This window comes from Megalobrama amblycephala, linkage group LG7 (genome assembly GCF_018812025.1).
Source record: "Megalobrama amblycephala isolate DHTTF-2021 linkage group LG7, ASM1881202v1, whole genome shotgun sequence".
Taxonomy (NCBI): domain Eukaryota; kingdom Metazoa; phylum Chordata; class Actinopteri; order Cypriniformes; family Xenocyprididae; genus Megalobrama; species Megalobrama amblycephala.
Window position 1 is genome coordinate 32,463,222 of NC_063050.1, and position 24,575 is coordinate 32,487,796.

At 35.7% G+C, this 24,575-nt stretch overlaps 1 protein-coding gene across 2 annotated transcripts in view; it reads left to right on the plus strand.

Moving 5' to 3' along the window:
• Positions 1 to 24,575, plus strand: part of vps8 (VPS8 subunit of CORVET complex) — a 140,597-nt gene that overhangs the window by 12,686 nt on the left and 103,336 nt on the right. For both annotated transcript variants that reach the window (XM_048197107.1, XM_048197108.1), the window contains 10 exons: positions 241 to 300; positions 1,535 to 1,642; positions 4,863 to 4,943; positions 5,031 to 5,201; positions 7,522 to 7,596; positions 12,098 to 12,133; positions 12,214 to 12,304; positions 12,568 to 12,614; positions 13,883 to 13,972; positions 18,030 to 18,076. In XM_048197107.1, the coding sequence (XP_048053064.1) occupies positions 241 to 300; positions 1,535 to 1,642; positions 4,863 to 4,943; positions 5,031 to 5,201; positions 7,522 to 7,596; positions 12,098 to 12,133; positions 12,214 to 12,304; positions 12,568 to 12,614; positions 13,883 to 13,972; positions 18,030 to 18,076 (806 nt within the window). The remainder of the gene's footprint in view (positions 1 to 240; positions 301 to 1,534; positions 1,643 to 4,862; positions 4,944 to 5,030; positions 5,202 to 7,521; positions 7,597 to 12,097; positions 12,134 to 12,213; positions 12,305 to 12,567; positions 12,615 to 13,882; positions 13,973 to 18,029; positions 18,077 to 24,575) is intronic.

Genomic DNA, 24,575 nt, shown 5'->3' on the forward strand with positions numbered 1-24,575 from the left:
TCAGTGTCAATATTTTAATAATTGTGGTGTGAACTTCATTATATATGTCATAATATCTATAATATCTGGTGAGTTGTGGGCTGTTTTGCTTTAAAATAAGTTTTATTTTGCATAAAAGTGATATCAGTATTGAATTACTTCTTTTTTTGAGGCACCAGTCAGCCACTAACATCCAAAAACAATCAGATGCTCTCTGTCTGACTCCAGTTTTATTCAGCCTCTGAACTCTTATTTTGACAGATTCTGCTGATTGGACTGAAGCCTTCACTCAAAGTGTGGATGACTTTTCCCTACGGCAAGGTGCAGTACACAATTTCATTCTCACTTTCATTGTTCATGCGTGTGTGTCTGACTGTTTTTCCAGCAGCTATCGACAGAGCATCTAAAAGATAAACTTACAACCTCTGTATTTAATATTTATGTTAGTATTTGTATTCACAGCACGTATATTTGATCGACTGCATCTCTAGTTTTTTTCCTCTCCTCAACTTCAAATATAATGTACATTTTCATACGTTTAAAGATCTCACAGTACCTAACATTACACAGCCCTGATCTCATTGTCATCATGCATATTTTAAAGGAATAGTTCACCCAAAGGTGAAAATTCTATCATTTACTTACTGTGATGTCATTAAACTTTCGTTCAACTTCAAAATTGCAATTGTACTTGACAGCTAGCTTTTTAGTTGTATGAAAAAGAGCGGTTTTGTTGCATTTGTTGAATTTGGAGCGACATGAGAGTGAGTTTTTGATTTAAAGTTAGCATGAAATAATAATGCAAATAATTTATACACATGTTTATTTTCTTATGTTACTGATATTACTGTGAATGATTCACCGATGCACACATATTTGCACTTTTTGTTTTTTCTCAGATAATCCATTTCACTCAGAAATACTTCACAATACAGAAGTTGGTAGGAAATGTCAAGGTCGTAGCTTTAGAGAAAATTATCTGCAAATCGATTATTCTGACTAAATTCAGACATGTCAGTGCATGATTTCTGCCACATCATTTTAGATAATCACCTTTTTTATGTAGAATAACTGAAACTTTTTATTGGAAGTTAGGTTTAAATTCCACAGTGTTCCTTAAGTGACTGTTTAACTGGATTCATCTGGTCTATTGACTCGTTTCTTTATGCCTGTGTGAAGGTTGTTCTTTTCAATTAAATTTAGCTAAATTGGATTCATTTACTACAGAGCACATGGACCAGCTGCCTATTAGCATGCAAAATCATTCAATTTTGCCATGACATGAATTATTTGGGTAATGATGGAGTTCTGAGGTACCTGCAAACATTTTCTTTGTGTCCTTTTCTCATAGGAAAAGTCAGTGTAGTGATGAGTGATGATTATTTCAGCTGGTAGGAAAAGATGCCAATTATGTGCAAAGTCTAAAAAGCACCAGCATGTCTGGCAGTATGAACATAGTGCTAACAAGGAAGTGGAAGGATAACTGTGTCTTTGGTCTCTAGACTTTAATCATTGTAGTTCTATCTCATACATTTTTACATGTTTTTGAATGCAGACGGATCCTGCGAGCGTTCCCTTGTTGGCGTGGCAGTTTGTGGCAGTACAGAAAGCAATCAACCCTGTTCTGGCCTTCTGTAGAGGAGACACCATCCACTTCCTGCTGGTCTGTTTGAGCAACACTATTTTAAAAGTGATAGGCCTAAATGAAATCTTGACTTAAAGGTGAACTGTGTCATTTATATTCTGTTTGAACATCTCAAGTGGTCGGACATACTAAAGCCCAAAGTATACTTCGGGCGGATGTCCGCACACCCCGTCCAATTTTTGAGGCAGTGCGGACAGTCCGCGCACAACAGCCCATGCACGAATGACTGGAGCGCTTAAAAACAAAATCCACTAGATTGCCGAACACATCTTTCCATGCCAAAGGAGTATACTTTGAAAATTAAGTATACCCGGGTCTTAATAGTGTGAGTTTGGGGAGAGACAACTGTACCTTCTTGTCCAAAACAAGGACATTTGTTATTTAAGTAGAAAACTACACAATGATGAGCCAAAAGATCATGATTGCCTGCCTAATATGCTGTTGATCCTGCCAAAACAGCGCCGACCTGCCGACTCAAGGAATGGTCCTCTGAAGGTGTCTTGTGGTATCTGGCAACAAGATGTTAGCAGCAGATCCTTCAAGTCGTGTAGATTGGGAGGTGGAGCCACCGTGGATCAAATTTGTTGGTCCAGCACATCCCACAGATGCTCAACTGAATTGAGATCTGGGGAATTTGGAGGCCAGGGAAACACCTTGAACTCTTCATCATGTTACTATACCATTTCTGAGCACTGACTATGTTTACATGTGCATCTTATTTGCAGTAAGATTCAGACATTATTCTGATTATTCGCTAATAAGTATGGTTATACCACACTCAGATAGGCGTACAGTACGCATGTTCCCGGCTATTGTTTTATTCCACTCGCATTCAAAAAATTTTATGGATGCACTGTATGTTATTCGCCGCCATAGTGAACATCACAATGCTGGGTTTGCCTGTGCATTCTCGCCATCTGGATGAAAATACGGAGCAGAGACTGCACAGTGAGTTGTGTTAACAGAGTTTAACAATTTGGAGAACAGAAAACTTCAAAGGTTAGTTCACCCAAAAATGAAATTTCTGTCATTAATTATTCACCCTCATGTCGTTCTACACCCGTAAGACCTTCATTCATCTTCAGATCACAAATTAAGATATTTTTGAGAAAATCCGAGAGGTATATAACTCGTCTATAGACAGCAATATAATCAACGCATTCAAGGTCCAGAAAGGTACTAAAGACATCGTTAAAACAGTCGACATGACTGCAGTGGTTCAACCTTAATGTTATGAAGCGATGAGAAAACACGTGAGCAGCACGACGCGTACGTGTGATGCTGACGCAGGAGACGGCTAATAATGAGTCGGCGTTCTGACATAGAACCTGGAATCGCTGAATGTAAACAACGTAGGAGAATGACACCGAAGAGAAGATATTGTTGAATAAAGTCGTTATTTTTGTTTTGTTTTTGAGCGACGAAAGTATTCTTGTTGCTTCATAAAATTATGGTTGAACCACTGCAGTCTTGTTTTAATGATGTCTTTAGTACCGAAGTATTGTATTTACATGAGGTAAAGTTTAATTGCATTATGAGGGTGCATGTAAACACACTAAATGTGTGCAGTGTGGCAGGGTGTATTATCCTGCTGAAAGAGGCTACTTCCACCAGGGAACACCATTGTCATGACAGGGTGTACCTGGTCTGCAACAATGTTTAGGAAGGTGGCACATGTCAAATTGACGTCCACATGAATAGCTGGACCCAAGGTTTCACAGCAGAACATTGCCCAGAGAATCACACACCCTCCACAGGCTTGTCGTTGTCCCACAGTGCATCCTGGTGCCCACTTAGTTACCCAGGTAAACTGTGGACACGTCCATGGCAGTCCACGTGATGTAAAAGAAGATGTGACTCATCAGACTAGGCGACCTTTCGGCGGTGGACGGGTCATCATAGGCACTCTGCTGCCTATGGGGCTGCGTAGCCGCAGACTAATCAGAGTGTGATGCAATGTGTGTGGTGACGCATTCCTCCCATAACCATCATTAAAATTTTGTGTGACCACAGTGGACTGTCTGTTGGCTCAGGACCAGACGGGATAACCTTCGTTGCTCTCGTGCATAGATGGGTCTTGGGTGCCCAGCACCCTGTCACCGGTTTGTGGTTTGTCCCTACTCGGACCACAAATTCTCACCACTGCTGATCAGGAGCAACTGACAAGACTTCCCATTTCAAAGATACCCTGACCCAGTCACCTTGCCATAACAACTTGGCCCTTGTCATAGTCGATCATATCTGTATTCCTGCCCATTTCTGCTGCATCCAACACTTTTATGAGAACTGAATGTTTGCTTACCATCTAATCTACCAGACCTTAATATGTGGCTTTGTAAGGTGATGATCAACAATATTCACTTCACCTGTGACTGGTCATAATGTTTTGGCTCATCAGTGTATTTTATATGGAGAAATATTTGCTCATTGGCACACAAGGATTTTTAGGACCAAATTACCTGAGCCTTAAATTGTTGGTGCTGGATTAATCGAAATAAAATTGAAATCACATTATGGCTTGGTGAGATTATCAAATTGCAAAGTTAATTTCATTTATTAAATATATGCGCTGTGTGTTTCAGAGTGGAGGGCGGCACTATGTTTTTGTACATGTGAGCAGCTTATGATCTGTTGTGTCTGAAATGGGGTGTGCTCAGACAATTTTGGCCAAATTGTGCAGTCCTGAAAACAAGCACAGCAAACCTGTAGCTTTTTTTGCTTAAATTTCATTTTAAATGGCAATCACAATTTTTATCAGGAAAAATTGCAATTTGATTTTTTCCTCCCCAAATTGTGCAGCCCTACTGCTAATGCATGTGGCTAATCATGCTGGAGCCACAGAAAATCTTGGCATCTACTTAATTAATAACTATATTAAAATCAGTAATACATATGTTACTTGCAAAATCTTTTGTCTGAGCTGAGCTCAGAGTGTCAGCACTATCTAACAAAAGCCATTTAATAAAATAAAATAAAATAAATAGAATTGTAAAATACAATGAATAAATGGCTAAATAAAAATAAGTAAAAAACAAAAAACAATATATGCCTACTTGGGCATCAATGGTGAAAGGTGATTTTTAGAACTAAATAGTATACAGCATGGACTAACTGGACCATGCTAACCAACCAAACCTTGACCCCTTGGTCTGAACAGTGGCAGACAAAAAGAGTGGCATGCTTCACCTTTAATAACGGTCATACAATAATAAACCCAATCTATTGTTTTGGTGCTCAGGTTAAAAAAGATGAGTCTGGCACCATCCATGTCATCAAACAGAGACAGCTCCAACTCAACTGTGACCTCATCAGTCTGAGCGTGAGTCAGACCTTCACTAACAATCATTTGAGTTTGATTACTTTTATAGCAGTGTGCAGTTTCATGTTTTCTTTTGTCTCTTGGCAGTGGATAAACCCTCGAACGCTTGTGTTAATGGACAGCACAGAGAAGCTGCGAGTGGTGGATAGGCCCAGTCAGGAGGAGCTTGAAACGGTGGACATGGCCGAGTTGCAGCTGGTTTACAACAGCAGCCATTTTAAATCCCTCGCCACTGGTGGAAATGTCAGCCAAGCGTTGGTAAGGACCAGGATGATGACATTCCAGAGTTTTGGTCTGGTGCATGTTCTAGCTTATAATGTGCAACAGCGAAAGCTCCTTTTTTCACTACCTTGGTTTTATTTGAAGCATAAAAGTATTTAAAAATGTGAGGAAAAAGGTCTTACTTTAACTATACTTAAAGAATCAACAAGTATGTGAATGATGTCATTGAATCAACTTATTAATCTTAGTTAATGTTAATGTCAGCATTTACTAATACATTATTAAAATCAAAAGTTGTATTTAACAGTAGTTAATGCACTGTGAACTAGCATGAACAAGCAATGAATGACTATTTTTATTAACTAACATTAACAAATATTAATAAACACTATGTATTGCTCATTGTTAGTTCATGTTAGTTAATTTAATACATTAACTAATGTTAATGAATGAGACCTTATTGTAAAGTGTTACCAGTAAATCTTGAACATAAACAAACAAACAAAATTAGAAATGTTGCCTTGACTAAAGCCGCGCACACACTTAACGATTGTAAGGCCGATTATGAATGTAAATTGATACTTATGACTGATCGCGCTCAAACGCGTCCAGTCAGAGCCAGTTGCGTTCAGTCTGTGATTACAGTCGGTGTTCAAATTCCATGTGTGAGTATATAAATCTGCTTCAGTCGCAGGAAACAATCGGTATGTGTGTTCAGTTCAGTCTTAGAATGTTTCAGCTAATCGTTAGGTGTGTCCCCGGCTTAACTGTAATAAAATGTTTAAGTTGAAGTACTAAAATTATTAAATAAAAACTAATAAAAAAGACAAACTCGTATAAAATCATAATGACAAAATAAAATGGGTAACACATTAATTTAAGGTGTTGGGTAAGTTACTCTAAAAAAGTAATTAATTACTAGTTACTAATTACATCTTCAATAGTGTAATTGGATTACTGTTCAAATTACTTTCTCCAAAAAGTATGTAATTACTTATTACCAGTTACTTTCTAAATCCCATATCAACCTCGACTAGTTAATGTGATACAAGAATAGACATGAAACTGCTCTTTTAATTCTTTCAAATACATAATATAAAACTAGATAAATTATTCTTATTAACTGAAACTAAAGTATTTAAAGTGAGAAGGATACATAAAAAAATGCATTTTAACATTAGACTTTAGAATTTTGAAGTTAAAGGATTAGTCCACTTTCAAATAAAATTTTCCTGATAATTTACTCACCCCCATGTCATCCAACATGTTCATGTCTTTCTTTCTTCAGTCGAAAAGAAATTAAGGTTTTTTGTTTTGATGAAAACATTCCAGGATTATTCTCTTTATAATGGACTTCAGTGGCCTCCAAACGGTTGAAGGTCAAAATGATAGTTTCAGTGCAGCTTCAAAGGGCTTTAAACGATAGCAGACGAGGAATAAGGGTCTTATCTAGCGAAACAATCTGTCATTTTTGAAAAAAATACAACTGTATATGCTTTATAAACTCAAATGATCGCCTTGTACGTGCTTCCGCTTTCCGTATTCTTCAGAAAGCTTATGCTGTATGTCCTACGCCTTCCCTATTCTACTTACGGAACGAACGCAGCGCCAGTTTTGTTTTTTTCCATAAGTCAATTATCAGGAATATTTTATTTGAAAGTGGACTAATCCTTTAAATCCACTATATAATTGTTCTACAGCCTGTACCCAGTATTTAGTTCAATTACATCAGAAGTAAATGTAATTAAATTACAGAAAAAATAACAGTAATCCCTTACTTTACTTTTACAATGGAAAAAACAACTGTACAATATTACTCAGTCATAGTCAAGTGAAAAATACAATATTATCTAAGTTTGTTGCGAAATTTCAATTATAAATCAGTGATGTCATTCACATTGCTTCATGGAAGTGGCATGTCAGTGCACTCTTTTGCTGCATTTCCATGGTAACAACTTGATTGTTGGATCCAAGGAAGATTTCTCTTTAGACCTTCATGTTTTTCTAAGGAGAATACTTTACTTCCAGAATCCTACTGCTTTATTCTGACCTAGAACTAATTATATAGGCATGAAGGTTAATTTGAGCCCAGCCAGTATACAATTTACATCTAATACACAATATACTTGAGGCTGAGACCAGGTTGTGAGAGCAGAGATTCAAGATTCACGGGTTGGTATAAAGGTCATTAGGTTCAAAAACATATGAAGAACCCATTTGTCAATTAATGAGATGTGAAGCTTCTTTCTATAGTTTCTCTACATTTACTGTGTTGGGCATATAAAGACAAATGAGTTTTTGTTGTTTGTACATAGAGGTGAAGATATTAAATCACTATTCCTCTGTACATCTTCAGGCATTAGTTGGAGAGAAGACATGTTACCAGTCTGTTTGCAGCTATGCAGGGCAGATTATGTATCTGGGAACAAAGGTAAAGCCACTCATAATAACACTGAACACTAGCACATAAGAATTGGACTCTCCTCATGGCCTACTGCCTATACATTTCTGCTAAAAGTTCAGTGCTACACAATTCTGGTATAGTAATTTTCCATAGGAAACTGTGGTAGCAACTCTTTCTTTCATATTGCTAATAACTAACAATCACAACTAAATATAATACTACAGAAAAACAAAACATTTTACTATTATTTTAAAACAGAGTTTTAGTAATATGTTCCAGAAACTCTAAATGCCTTTACTGTAAAGGTGGAATGTATCAATATTGCTTTATCCTTCCTCAAAGTTTAATTTTGTGGTGAAATTTCTAACAATTTCGATGCGCTGCACCGGATGTTGTGGATCCTAAGGCTAAATTCCGAAGCAGAGTCCATTGTCTCCAGCAATACAATTTGATATGTGGTCAGTCAATATTTCTGAAATATTTGGTTACGTCATTTTAATTGCATCAACAAGGGATTGTAAATTAAACGCTTGTCGTTTGATACCTTTCTGAGCAGAACTCTTTCAGCTGTGTTGTTCTGTGTCCTCCTTTCCAAATAGAAACCACTTAGACTGGTTATTTATTTATTTTTTTAAATGGGAGTACCATGTGCTGTGGGCAGCTACATTATTAAACAAATCCATGCACTTAGCTCTGAATCTGTATCTAATTTGACAAATTTGCAAAAAATAAGGATGCAGAATCTGTCACAGCAGTCAAAACGTGACTTTTCTTTCACTCATAAGAGCCTGTGGGGGCTGGAGTAACAGAAAGGGGTTTTATCAGAAATTTTGGAGTACGTTTTTGATCTTTGCTTTCATTAAAAATGGTCAATGTAGTTTTATTATTAACTGGTTACTATTTAAATATATAATGCTCTGGTTTTTCTTCTCCTTGACTTGTTAGAGGTCTGTTACCTTCATCGCTTAAGAATTGAAGAGAGGTGACTTCATATCGGTTTATTTATACTTTTGTTTACTACAGAAGACTGCTATTCAAAAGTGTTATTAAAGTTTCCAAATTATACATCTTCTGAAAGACCTCAGATTTTAATGTTGATATCCTTTTGTTTTATGATATAGATGCTTCAGCAACAGTAATAAAGTTATTTATGTTGAGTACAAATGAAAACATGCAAAATCAAAATTGGACTTCATACCTTTATTATGAAAAAGCAATCGTGAGATCAATCCAATCCATAGCACTTCGGAAAATTGTCCTTGACAAGGGACAATTTACCAGTGAAAAACATCCAACAGCACTTTTTGTCATCCTTTGTCGTTTTTCTTCAAGAAATTATGCAATCCACACAACATTTATGTTTTAAAACTGTATATAATGTTAGAAATTTAACTCGTACAAACAAAATGAGCCTGCCTCCAAAGTTTCTGCATAAAAACAAGGTGATGCTTTTACTCAATATTCTAACAGTGCTTTATTATCTTGAGATAATCATTTTTTAGATGAATTGCTTTGTGATACATTTTTGATGGACAAAACATTTATCCAATTTTTTAACAGTGTATGGGATGTTCTTCAGCATGTGAACAGAACGCGGTGTAAAAAAAACTAGTGGGGAAAAATGTTGGGCAAATCATTTGAAAAACTGTCTAGTGTAAATGCCGCCGTTGAAAAGCTGATTTGATGAACATTTAACACTAATTAAATGTGATCTGAACTAGATTATGAGGGATTATGCCAGTCGCCATGTCACTCTATGTGTTGTCCCTACTTAGCTTGATCCTTAAGATTTGCCTTGCCAAAGACACTAGAACTTAGTAATTCATAGATATTTATTAGTTATGAAGATTTAGCTTTATTGTACTATGTTTTTAGGCCTACTTCAGAACTATTCAACAAATAGTCCTTTATTTATATATATATATATATATATATATATATATATATATATATATATATATATATATATATATATATATATATATATATATATATATATATATATATATATATATATATTCATAAAATTTGTGTAATTGATACATGAAATTTGCAAGGGTCTCTTGTGAACTCTGAGACTAGTAGCACATGCTGTGTGGCTTGTGTTCAGCTGTAAGTTTGGCTGACTCCTCCAGTGCCCCTCTGACTGAGTTCTGGCACACTCAAGTGCTATTATGCTAATCGCACATCATGCATACCCTGAATATTCATTGAGGTCTGCTCTCCGCAATGTCCTTGCTGAACTTCCTGTTACCTGCAGCCAGAGGGAGGGCAAGAAAGAGAAGAGAAATGAAGGAGAGAGGGGCAGCTGGAGGGAGGGCGAGGAAGAAGGATTGCATTAAAATTGCCCATGGGTTATCCATTAGACACACCATATTGGTAGTGGGCCAGCTCTGGGATGTCACATTAATTCTTGCTCTGTATCACTTCCCCAAGTGCTGCTTATTTAATAGCTCAGCCAGTGCTTGAATAAACACCTCAGTTTTATGAATGAATCTAATTTTATGCTCTGCCAATATATTTAATGACAAATACATGTACCTCAGACATTGTTTTCACCTGCTAGTTGTTTTTTTCTTGCATTGCTAACATTTTCACTGGTCCATCCATAAATATAATACATATTTTAGCAGCCAATGTGAATAAAAATATAATTTTTTAGTGTTTTTATTTATTTAATTAACTATTATTATCCTCGTACTACTAATCAAAAGTTTGGAGTTGGTAAGACTTTTGATGTTTTTGGAAAAAGTCTCTTATTATCACCAAGGCTGTATTTATTTGGTCAAAGATACAGTAAAATTGTAATATTGTGAAATATTATTACAATTTAAATTAATTTTAATATATTTAAAATGTGGTTTATTCCTGTCAAGCTGATTTTCAGCAGCCATTACTCCAGTCTTAAAGGATTAGTTCACTTTCAAATAAAAAAATCCTGATAATTTATTCACCCCCATGTCATCCAAGATGTCCATGTTTCTTCAGTCGAAAAGAAATTAAGGTTTTTGATGAAAACATTCCAGGATTATTCTCCTTATAGTGGACTTCAGTTGGCTCCAAATGGTTGAAGGTCAAAATTACAGTTTCAGTGCAGCTTCAAAGGGCTTTAAACGATACCAGATGAGGAATAAGGGTCTTATCTAGCGAAACAATCAGTCATTTTCTTAAAAAAAAAAAAAAAAATTAAAAGTTATATACATTTTAACCATAGACGCTCGTCTTGAACTAGCTCTCTTCTTCTTTCTCTCTATTAGAATTCCAGCAGTGTAGACTCTGCTAAGTGTATTACTGCCCTCCACAGCTCAAAGCTTGAACTAATTGTTATATACTTGCACTAGCATATTGTATATGACAATTTAGTCAGGAAATTTTTATTTGAAAGTGAACTAATCCTTTAAGTGTCTCATGATCCTTCAGAAATCATGCAAATATGCTGAATTGGTGCTGCTTATTATTATCAATGTTGAAAACAGTTTGCTGCTTATTTTTTTTTTTATGGAAACATTAATGTTTGTTCTTGGAAAAGAAAGATCAAAAGAACAGCATTTATTTGAAATATTTTGTAATAATATAAATTTCTTTACTGTCACTTGATAAAATTAATGCATCCTTGCTGAATCTGGGTTTTTCCTATATTGAAAATTTTTTGCCGGCCGCCAAAACGAATTTTTGTTCCGCCCAAGCCTTATTTGATCAGTTATTGAGTGTTGTTTATTAGTGATGCAGATGGCTGCTGCGTTGACAGACAGAACGAGCAGAGAGCTCCTCCCTCCCTCGTGCGTGCAAACTCTCTCTTTGAAGTGAGCACTGTCTTTGCACTCTCTCTACCTCGCACATAATAATCTAAATCAACTGACACGATGCTAAAAGTTCGGAAGACCGAATCCATGTTTCACGAGGCGCATTTGGAGAATGTTTTTCCTGAATAACCGCTGGACATGAATAGTGCTCAAAAGAACATCACCATCTTCTCTGACAGGCGTCCCGCACATGCAGCTGACATAAACCACACTTTCATTAAACAAAAAGAAAATCCTATCCAGTGATGAAGTGTTTTCTGTGTTGACAAATCTTTTGCGATGTCCTAATAACAGTCGCGATTCACATGTAATGCGTCAATGTCCGATTCGCGACCTAATGACTCATTTGAAAGGATTTATTTTAATAAATCATGAAAACAACTGATCTGCCCACACGGTCTATAACGAATCATTTACTCGAACAACTCTGAAATGAGAACATAAGTGTGCTTACCCCATTTGGCAAGAGTGATTAGTAAAATTAGTCTTAATAACCCACAGTATTTTCAGGTTATTTAACTGACATTGTGTAGTAAATTGAAACAACAATGTTCTATTTAATACAGACAATCAAATGTTCAAGTTTTCAAGATATTAAAATCCAATTCATAAAATGACACTTCTATCATCTTGCTTAAAACTCTCTTACACTGTCACAGGTCATCTGGCACCCTGTTTCAGATTTGTTAATTAATCACTGTTTTTTTTTATTTTATTTTTTATAGTCTGTGCATATCATGACCCTGAGGAACTGGCGTGAGGTAAGGTATTATAACTGATGTTATATCCGATTAGCATTAGTGAATCTGATAGTGATGGGAGTCGTTCTGATGTCCTGCAGCGTGTGGACCATCTGTTGAAGCAGGAGAAGTTCATGGAGGCTCTGTCTCTGGCCTGGTCCTTCCATGAGGGCACCGCCAAAGCTGTGTTAGGTCAGCCCTTCTCCATACAACCACTCTAAAATTTCTTAATTTCTATGAAAATGCTTGCAGTTTACAGACCTCAAAGCTTTTAGTTTGTAATTGCCTGCAGTGGAAAATAGTAATATAGTCTTTCATTTTCCAAGACAATAAAAAAAGAGAAAAAAAAGAAAGAAATTGAATGTTGTTTGATTAGAATTAGGGTTAAATACACATAGCAAAATAACAAAATACACATAGAAATGTAGACCTAATGTGATGTGTTTATGTAACAGGTCTATTTGCAGACCCTGCTAAGAGAAAAGGTGTGGTTGCGGACAAGGTAAGACTCTTGGAGTTAATACAATGACACATCATGTACATCTTTAGTTTCACAATTTCAGAAAGTGTCTTGTTAGGCCTCAGTTGTAGGAAGCAATTAAAATCAGAGATGCACAATAAATACACTACCAGTGAAATGTTTTAGAACACCTTTATGTTTTGATTCCGAATAAGAAAAAGAGGCTTGTCTAGGCACTAAATAACCATTAGAGAAGTACTGAAGCCAGGTAGAAGGTGTTATGGCCAGTCTTCAGTTCATCATGCAGGGTTTTTTTAAGGGTTTCTTTACTGTTTTAGTAAAGTAAGTTCTCACTGTGTGATATCAAACATGTAGGTGGATGTGTGGTGGTCTGGGGCTCTGTTGCTGTATCCAGTTTTTGGCATACTTCACCAAAAAGACAGTTTGCAGCACCCTCTGGTTTATTTCATCTTAGTCAGGGGCCTAAAATGAACTACCTTAGAAGAAAAGATCAATACAGTAGGCTTTAATTCATGGAATGGCCAGCACAGTCTCCAGAGTAAATCTCATTCAGCTGGTTTGAGATGAACTGGACTGAAAGATGAAAGAAAAAAGCAACCTACAAGTGCAACACTTTTGTGGGAACTTTTTAACAACAGTGTTAGGAAGAATTTTCCAAAGTTTTGATTTTTGGTAGTGTGTATATGTGAATGCCTGTGTGCATATAGTTTGGAAAAAATGCAACCTTTTACTAATGTTATGTTACTTTAAAATGGGTAATAAACTTATTTCAGTTCAAAAATTATACTTGTTTGTTTATTCGTTTATAAGTGCTAATTTTCATATTGTGCCTTAAATTATGTTGTATATTTTACACACATGTGAAAGTCCTCAGCACTTTAATGTTTCATAAACAAACCCCCCTCCCCCAAAAAAAAACATTCCTAATACAGAGCTACTACGGTATGTTTATTGAACACATGTTCCAATCCAGACAACACACAGACTTTTTTGTATAATATATAACTTTAAAACGATCTATAAATCCAATAATTAACTCTTTTGAGTTCTACTCTCTAACTGAGCACATTATCTAACTGGAATCCTGTCTCTTTTATAATAAGAACTTATTTTTTTACTATATACATTTTTCTATAATGGATTTCAGAATGAAGTTATCTATCTGTAGTGCTGTAAATGATAGATATGATGGCTAAATTAACTTGTTGTAGGTATATTAAAAACTATTCACCATTTATTTTTTGAGCAAATAAATGACACATTTCTCTGCTGCTTTTCTCTCTTCACAGATGGTTGAAATTTTGTTACAGTATGTGGATCGCTCTCTGAAAAAGTGTCCAGAGCAAGGGAAAATCCAGGTGATGGAGCAGCACTTCCAGGTACTGTGTCAACCAGAGAAGCCCTCTTGAATGGTGTTATTTTAGGGAATCATTAGGTTTAGACAGAGCTCAAGAAGTGAAATATTTTTCCATATTATTATTTAACGATTTAGATACAGTATTATTTAATGAGATAGTTAGACTGAGCTGAAGAGATTTCAGCATTATAGATGCTTTTAAAAAGGTGAGAGAGAGGAGAGCAGACTGAGAGAGCGATTCAGACAGTCTCCTTTATGTCAGACTTTAGGCCTGCGGCATCCATTTTTAAACTGCATGTCATCATAAGGCGGAAACCACATACAATAATGGCCCACTAATGTCATCTCTCTTCTGCCTCTGGGTCTCGCTCGCTCTCCGATTTCTTTTTGCCATTAAGAAGCACTCTGTCATCACAAAAATAAGGCACTCACCATAGCCAAATGGCAGATTTAGCTCTGTATATCTAGGGCAATGTGGAATGTTATGCTGCTCTAACTGCCTGTCTGTCAGATGCACTTTTTAAAATTCATTTTACAGCAGAAGCACTTTTAATTACTTCACCCATGTTCACTGGACTATGATTCTATAGTAATTGGGATATTCTAAATATATTCAAAATTATATGTTGCTGATATAAAACTAAGAAATGTGAAATAATTAGTTTAATGTGGATGTTTTAGTTGGACAACAGAGCATGTTATTAGAGTTGCTTCACAATCCTTCCTGGCCTCCTGACTTGCGTTCATGAGAGTGTTAAAGGGATCGTTCACCCAAAAATGAGTAAATGAGTTTTGGATGATCTATGCCTTTAAGACAGAGATATTTTTTTTATTACATCTCTGATTTAAACTTCAGTAGTGAAAGAGTTGTCTGAAAAGCATTGTTTCGGTATTTAGTGCGTTGGTTCAAAACTCTAATTCTGTAATCTGTTTGCATCATCACTAAAAAATGTTCACAGAATACATGTGTGGCATCATATATTAAAAATATTTTTGTAAAATACAAAATCTAGTTATTTTTTATAATAGGTCAGCCCTCTGACAAATGCAGTTTGAGTGTGAGTCTCAGCTTGAGGTTCTTTTCAAATCCTGTTTCCCTCTCTCCTCTTCTACCATTTCCTATCTCTTAAAATGTAAGGCAAAAATGGAGGCAAAATTTCCCTGATATATAATAGAAAAACATGCCATGATTTTTAGTTGGACTATTTTGCTCCTTGAATTTACATTTAAATCTACTTGGAAATTATGGCTATTATACAATAGTTCTTTTAATCTATTTTAGAGAAAACGCATAATCATCAATGTGTATATTGTATCAGGTTTTTCTTTAGCCATATTGCCCAGTCCAAATATTAATGCATAAAAACTGAGACAATTATGGTAAGTGTCATTGGTTTGAACCTCAAAATTCAGAAAATAATACACACCCGAGGTGTAACAGACACTCTGCTTTGCGTTCTTGTTACCGCTAACATTCATGTCTGTGTTGTATCTCTAAAACTTTTTCCATGGAGTTTTTAAATCTTAGTGAGTCATTTGGTTTAGTGGGTATCTGGCCCAACGCATTTACAGGGCCATACTTAAAGGTGCTCTAATTGATGTCACACGTTTTTAGGCCAAAACATTTTTTGTCACATACAGCAAACATCTCCTCACTCTCCGCTAGCTGCCTGTCCCCTGAACACACTGTAAAAAAAAACACGGTCTCTGTAGTCGCCACAAGCTCCGAAAACGGCAATAAAAACAAACTGGTGCAGCCTGGACCACGAATCAAAATAAACATGCTCCAGCAAATAACCGACAAGAATGATTTTAAATGCGCGTTCATGACTGTTTCAGGAAGCACGGAGGGGAGGGGGAGGAGGAGGGAGGAGGGAGGGTCTAGCTAGCCTCTGTTTTGTTTGACAACACTTCAAACGTCAACAGAAAGTTACTCCACCCAGGATCGCTTAGAGCACCTTTAACTTATGGACATTAAGATCAGCAATGATTATATGCCTGTATTTTTCTCTGTGCCGTACTCCGGTCAAGCCCTTAGAAATCATTACATGGTTTGCTTCATGGTTTTTCCCATGAAGTATGGGATTCTTCAGAAATGAAGAATGTACTCTACAGAACTTGGATGTTGACGAACAGTTATTTCAACTCTACATATGCCTCTATTCTGAACACCATTGCTGTATTGAAGCTTAATAATCATAAGTTGGTGCCAATTCTCTGGCATAATGACATGACACAATCTCTCAGACAGGCTGGTAGACGTGCTGAGCTCAAGTGGAAAAGGGATAAACTGCAGATTTCATATGAAATTATGAGAAATTCTCTTACTATGGTCCAGAGGGCAGCTGCAAAGTGTAAATGCCTTTCTGAACTGATCACTAAAAATAGTCAGAATAATCATGTTCTTTTTTTTCCCACCATTGACTTGTGCTAAATCCTTCTGTTAAACATCTCCCTGAGCCTTCTATATCTGTTTGCAAAGTTTTGGGAAGTTTTTCACAAATAAGATCAGGGTTGTAAGATATCAGATGCCTCATACTGGGTATACTCTGCCTGATGTTACTTTGTAGTCCTCTACATGGTCTGTGTTTGAGCCACTTTATTTGAGCGCCTGTAAGGAAGTTGTTGATCACCTTAAGCCCACATTATGCCCACAGGATATTATTCCTCCTCGTTTCCTCAAACAAATTATGATGTGGTTGGTGCTGGTCTGTTATCAGTAATCAAAAAATAATTACATACCAACACTGTTCCTGTCTGTCTTAAACATGCTGTGGTGACACTGTATCTTAATAATAATAATAATAATAATCTTTATCCTACATTTCTTTCCAATTTTTGGCCAATTTCAAACCTGCCTTTGATTTTAAAGTTAATGAATTAAGTTGTACTGTCTCAGTTACAGTCTTTCTTGTCAGATAATTCTATCAATTAAGTTTTTCAACCAGGTTTTAAAGCTTTACATCTTTGTGTTTGTGGTACTATAATACAGTGGTTTCACCTGGGGCATCACTCATTTTCTAACATACCTCTTGGTTGTGGTGTTCCACAGGGATCAATTCTTGGACCGGTGTTGCTCCCCCCCCCCACCCCATCCACCCCCACTGCCTTTATTTTTGATACATATGGCTTCTTTTCATCTAAATGCCTGCAACACCCAAATCTATCTTCCCTTACATCATAACAATAAATACTGTCTTACGCCACAGTTAGATTTCTTGAATGAACTTAAGTAATGGCTTTTTTTTTTTTTTTTTTTTTTTTTACATCTACATGAAAAGAAATCTAAAATCATTATGTGTTTTTGAAAAGTGTTTTTGATCTCTGCTTTCTCACCCCATATAATACACAGCGTGTCAGGAATTTGAGGCATACTATTTGACTGCAGTTTAAAGTTTGACAAACAGATCACTACTGTTGTCAAGTCACGTTTTTATCAACTTCCCCACCTTTGTAAATTTGAGCCCTTTTTATCCACAAGGATTTTCTCAGGCTTTCATTTCTCGTCTGCAGCTGGTACAAAACACAGCTGCTAGACTGCTCAAAGGAAAGCACAAATATGACCACACTACACATTTTAATACCCAGTCAAGTATTGGATTGACTTTGGAATAGCCTTCCTCTTTAACGATAGACACTTTATATCGTCATATCGCCAAGACCTAGTTCCATGTCAGATTAAGTCTAGGCACAGACTTTTTTAACAGTCTCTGTTTATTGGGAAAAATTGTGGAATTCTGTGGAATGTATTAAAACATAGTAAAATGTTGTAGGCTGAGCTGCTAATACTCCTCTCTCATTGATAGCTAATATATAATTCAGTTTACTTTGTGAATGATGGGTGTTTCAGTTCTGTGGAAATCTGTGAAGCTTTCTGCTAAGTTCTGCACACACAGATTTCGTTCTCATTCTCTAGTTCACTTTGACAACCCTGATGTAAGTATATTTATTTATACAGTTTATTACAGTATGCATCTGATTTAATTAATTATCTCTCTCTTGTCTTCTTCTTTTCCTTCAAACCTCAACACTCCATCTTTTCTTGCTCCTTCTTGTTCTTTCTTTCCTCTCCTCTGCAGGACATGGTTCCTGTTATGGTGGATTATTGTCTCCTTCTACAGAGGACGTGAGTGTACAGTTAACAGTTATTATAGAATGGTGTTATAATATGTGTGCACTCTCTGAGCTTGTTCTTTTCTGGGAAGCATGAGTTTGCAAAACAAACCTGAAGCATTAATTATAAGTTCTGGTTTCAATACAACTTGAACTTTGTGGACAACAACTGTGGCATGACATCAATTACCACTGAAAATCATTTCAGTCCCCACGTAAAACAAAAAAACTGTAATATTACAATTATTGTGAAATATTACAATTGAAATTACCGTTTTCTGTTTTAATATATTATAAAATGTAATTTATTCCTGTGATGGCAAAGCTGTTTTTTTTCAGTAGCCATTACTTCAGTGTCACATGATCCTTCAGAAATCATTCTAATACAATGATTAGGTGCTCAAGTAACATTTCTGATTATTTTCAGTTTTAAAAACCATTTTGCTGATTAATATATATCTGGAAACCATTGTTTAGCGATTCTTTGAATAGAAAGTTCAAAAGAATAACATTTATTTAAAAGAGATTTTAGTTGTTCCTTTTTGAAACAAGTATTTTATTCAGTTGTTCCAACAGTTTTTTTCTAACTTTTTTTCCCCTCTGGTGAACAACATTATGGCACAAATGCTGTGTAATTTTTAAGTTTTTAAGTGTAGAGTTTCTACTCTTGTACAGTTTCCTCTGTTGTTCTATACCTCTTCTGTTTTGTCACTGTCCGATGTATTCTGCTTTGTGTGTGTGTGTGTGTGTGTGTGTGGGAGTGTTAATGACAATCTGATATGTTTTTGTTTACACTCACACACATAACCTACTGTAGCAGAGCTTGTTAATTTGAGGAAGAAGTGTGATGAAGAGCAGATCTTAACTCAGTTAACCTGCCTAAAGCACTCAAACTCCCCGACTGCGTCTGAAATCTTAGGCAGCTGACTTGTTCAGGCAATGACTTCGCAGGCAGCGTTTGCAGACGAAGGTACCTCACAAAACTGATTTCAGACAGATTTCTGAGACAGCATAACAGTTTAATGATCTACAAAATAGAGCCACCTTTGGTGATAACTAAGCGAATATTTAATTTTTGGCACATTTTTTTCTTGCATAGATTTATAGTTTTTAAGAATGGGGCAGTTTCAGGACCGTTAGTTTTGTTAGTTATTTGTTGAAAACCTCTTGAGGTCCTGCGAGTTGTACTAAGAGCACTTAGCATCTACAGCAGCGGTTCTCTGACATTTTTACTCAAAGGCCCCCCTTTTGTCCAACACAATATTCAAAGTTCCCTCTCCCAATATAGGCTAAAATGTTTATTCTTATTTCAAAAATTTTTTAATTAACTTATTCTAAGAGTATTGGTTTACTGTAAAAAAAAAAATATATATATATATTTTATGGTGAAGTAAATACTACAGAAATAACAAATGTAATTTTTACATGAAAAGTTAGCTCAGGCAAGAATTAAAAAAACTAAGTAAATTCTATATTAGTACTCAATTTAAGCTTGTAGAAATTAAAGGTGCAATATGTAATATTTTTGCAGTAAAATATCCAAAAACCACTAGGCCAGTGTTATATATTTTGTTCACTTCAGTACTTACAACATCCCAAATGTTTCCAACTATTTGTAAATTGTGAGAAAATTGCAATTAGACAGAAAACTAATTATTGTTATATAGCTCAACACGTTTAGTCTTATTGTTTAAATCAATTTTCTTAATTTTTTTGTGAGTACCATGCTTTACCATGCCTCAGAGAAAAACACTATTTTGTCAAATAGCTAACATAGCATAATCATAATCATAATAAAAGTTCTGCTGCTCGTGAGGCGTGTGTTGCACAATGGCTCCAGCGGCCTCGTTTAGCTCCCACAACACTCGCTCCTGCTCTGCTTCATACTACAGTAACGTTAATAATCGCATCCATGAACATGACTTCTTCCCGACTCCAATCCCTATTCTTTTGCACCGTCCGTTGAGATGGAGACCACATGTCCCAAGATTCCGCTCTAAAACTTGGCATCATCAAGCTACGTGTTTGTTTTGAATAGGCTTCTAGCGACCTCTAGTGGACAAAATTATTACATATTGTACCTTTTTAAAGCGTAAATATCAACATTATAAAATTAAGTAAACCTACTCAACTTTTCTGATACTGGTGTTCCCATCATGCACTGGGCCTTGAATAATTAATGAGGTCGATTTTTCACTGTTTTTACACTGTTTTATCATTGCTTTTGTGGTTTAGTAACTTGCCATTTTGTGACATTTGAAGTTCATTTTCTACTCAAAATGCCACATTCACACTCAAAACGATCCATCGTATGGTACCGTCACTGTGTATTGTGTACCAAGTACTGAGGTCTCTGTGTTCAGGTGCTGCGTTACTTCTAATATGAAGATATATCTATTGTATTGTATTATTTACTTAGATGTTTCTAAGTAAAGTATACACTTTTAAAGCATGGTTTAATTCAGTGTTACATTGTTTGAGTAAAATGTATTGCAAAATAAACTTCAACAAAGAAATTACTCAACCTTTTACTGGCCAAGTTAAAATTACTTATTTTCTTTAAGAAGTTTACTTATCTTTACTTATTTAACTCTACTTAACTAAGATAAGTTTATTTATCTTAGTTAAGTAGAGTTACTTAATTCCATATTTGAAATTTACTTAAAAAATATGCGTGCAAAAACGTTCGAAAGAAAAATTAAGTAAATTTTACTTATTGTTTTTTACAGTGTACAATTTATTTTGTAATTCTAGAAGTTAAAACAACTGTATGATCTTCGATTACAGCAATGAATTAAATAAAATAAAATTAAATAATTAAATAATAATAATAAAAAAAAAAAAAACTCAAACTGTATGATTTATAAGCCTTTTGAAAAATGGGGACATGGGGTAATCTCCTCATAAGTAATAATACCTATGTCATATCCATGTCATTATACAAATTTTTGTCCTGATTAGAGATGTTCCGATACCCCTTTTCCATTACCGATACCGATTCCGATACCTGAGCTCAGGGTATCGGCCGATACCGAGTACCTATCCGATACCTGGGTGTGTATATATATATATATATATATATATATATATATATATATATACTACTAGCCCTGTATGAATTGATAGAATTATTTATGGTGTGCTTCAGACTTTTCCCTTAATAAAACAAGAACAAAAACATACAGTGAACTAGAGTATTTTTATTATCTGACATACATTTGTCAGTTATATTATTTATTTATTTTAAGTGAAAAAGAACTTCAAATGCAGCCACAAATCTAACACTGTAAACTGAAAAAGGTATATTAGTTTTACAATATAACTATAAAAACAGTGCAACAAATAAATCTAGGAATATAATTATATAAGAAAATAATCTCTTTAAAATTTGAAGTCCAGAAACAATTTTGTTAAATAAAAATCTCACGTTTTCGACGACTGACAGCAGCTGGTCATCCAGAACAATAAACCCGACAATTTTGTCGGTTGTCTTTATTTGTCTTTTGAAAACTTTTCTCTTTGTTTGAATGAAGCTGGCACGCCTCATCCTTCTCCATCTTAAGCGCGTCAAACGCCCGAATCGCTCAATTCGCACCGCGTCATTCACGCGAATCGCGCCGCAGGAAGTCAATTCGCGTCTTTGCATTGACTTAACATGTAAATCACTCGCGCTTATCGCTTCATTCGCGTCTGGTGTGAACGCAGCATTAGCCTTTATGTAACCATCGTGTTGCCCGGGGTGACGCGTCTTCAAATGCTTTATTAAGTTATTTGTGTTAAAGTTGCCAATACTTGTGCCACTCGAAATTACAGCATTGCATATGAGACATGTCGTCGTTTTACTGGTCTGAAATACTGCCAAACAGCAGACATATTGCTAGCGCGTTTTCACTTCTCCGCTGCTCTAAACAGTGGTTGCTTGTGGCAACACAGCACAACTTCCTGTGTTTGCATTCTGAGCCGCGAAGAAGAATTGATTTCCGATTTGCTGCGTTAAGCAAAGATAGCGGGCACAACTAGGTATTGTTTAAGAAAATGGTATCGGATCGGTACGTGAGTTTAAATACTCGCCGATACCGATGCCAGAAATTTTTGTGGTATCGGTGGTATTTCCGATACTAGTATCGGAATCGGAACAACCCTAGTCCTGATGTCACACACACAGAGACACAGACAAAAGGCAACATGCTGGTTTTTCCTCAATGACCCATTTGTATATTCAGAAGATCTCTGTAAATGGCACATAATTCATAAATATGTTCTGTTCTTCCTGCTCTTCCAGTCTTATAGATTTAATTCCCTGTGGCTTGTGAAGACCTTGGAATAGTACACACATGAGCACATGCACATCCATAAACACACAAAGATAAACTGGCATCACAATATCCTTGGGCCAAACTCTCAGACATCTCATTACTGCCCTGCACATTTTTTTTCTCTCCCTCTCTCTCTCTCTCTCTCTCTCATACTGATTATCATCTCCATCTGTTCTCTCTCTCTAGAAGTATGTCAGTGTTAGTCAGTGTCAGCAGATAACCTCATCTCCCCCCTGATCCAGGACCAGTGTCCTAAAGCTTTGCCCCAGAGTATGTTAGTGGAGTGCAGCAACAGCAGTTTTCCCTCTCCGTTAAAAGTCTCAACTCCAAATTCAATCCAGGTTTTATATTTCTCACGTTCTCCTCACTCACTTGGTGAGAGAAACACTGCACATTTCAAGCTTCATTATTGTTAACTCTTTCCCTGCCAGTATTTTATTTTTTTTATTTGCCAGTCAGCACCAGCATTTTTGATCATATGAAAAAAAAGAATGACCCCACAATATTTTGTTGTATGAACATGTAAACATTCAATATATCAAAATAAAAGAACAGAGCCTCTGCTTAAAAAAAAGTGTTTTGTCAAAGATTTTGCCCAGATTGGATTCAGAACGATGATCAAAACTAGGGGTGGGAGAAAAAAAATCGATCCATCAATGCATCGCGATTCTCTCTCCAACAATTCTGGATCCATGAGCTTAGTTTTTTAACCAAATGCGCGATGACGCTTAGTGTGCTTTAGAAACACCCATATTCTGCTTGTTTCCAATTCCTCACACACATATACCATTCAAACCTTCCATAAAATAATCTTTCATGAAGTTGGGAAAGGTTGAAGTGAATTAAAAGGACATGCATGGGCTTCTTTGAACAGGATGCGCTGTGAGAGACTCAAAACAAGTGTTTTGTTTGACATTACACTTACAGTGTGCGGTCTCGCCGTCGGTATTTTCCTTATAAATGCTCTACGAAGTCGTCATTTATGTGGTTTGGAATACAGTGGACTTATATATTTAAAATATGAACCTGAATAACAGAAGGCTGCTTTCCGTGTAAGTGGTTTAATGTACTTTTATGATGCAAAATTAATGTAAACACAGCCGGGATGTATTCAGGGATTAAACGGACAGGACAAAATCCACATCACTTATATTTCAAAAGAGATCTGTGCGTGAATGCAACTTATTAGATCTCCCGCTGTCTATTATGTCATAAACTCATAGTAACATAGAAACAACAGTAAAGATGAAGAAAAATCACTCACAGTACTTGAATGGAGAACGTTCAGATAATCTTAAATACTGAAAGCACTCTTTGTTTTTGTTTGTAATATATTTCTTTGCTTCTTTTATTATTTGCTACTTGCTTGTATGTTTTGAAGTTATTAGTTTAATATTCATAACATACAATTGTTTTAATTTATTTTTTTTAATTTGTAATTATTTTAAAATGTACTTAAGTACTTATGTAAGGATATGTAAATGAAAGGATTTTAAGATTTTCAGGTCTGTAACTTAATTTATTAATAAGAAAAAAAGTAGATCAAGAATCTAAGAGTATTGGTATATTAAATGTATTAACTACACTGTAAAAAAAATTATTTTATCAGAATTTTGGAATCGGATCGTGACTCCAGATCGGATCGGATCGTGAGGTGACTAAAGATTCCCTAATCAAAACATAGATCAAGTAGATCGAGTCCATCAACACCCCCAAAGCTTGCACAGTCCTATACCTCTTTGTGGGTTTGACATTTTTCTCTGTAACATTATAGGCAGTTTTAATATGTTTGGTGATCATGTTGGCTTACTTCTGCCTAAACCACTTCTATATGCTGGTTTACCCAGATCATCTTCTTTGCTTAATTTTGGAGATGCTGTACTATTTCAGAAGATCCGTATCGGCGCTCCCTACCACATAACAGAGAAAAAAACTCGTCAATGGCAATCTGTTAAAACTTGTGTATTATTTGAGCTGTAAAGTGGATCTCAATGACTCATCTGTGTCTCATAATTATTCATGAGAGATAGGATATAACGGCAGCATGTGTTGCTTTCCTATGACAGACACTTCAAACTTTTAGATAGAGACACGTTTATGGATCACAAGTGAGTGTTTGTTTTAAATTATCTTACATTATCATAAATTATCTTCCATAGACCCTGAGTCTCAGACACAATTTAATGCAATGTTAGT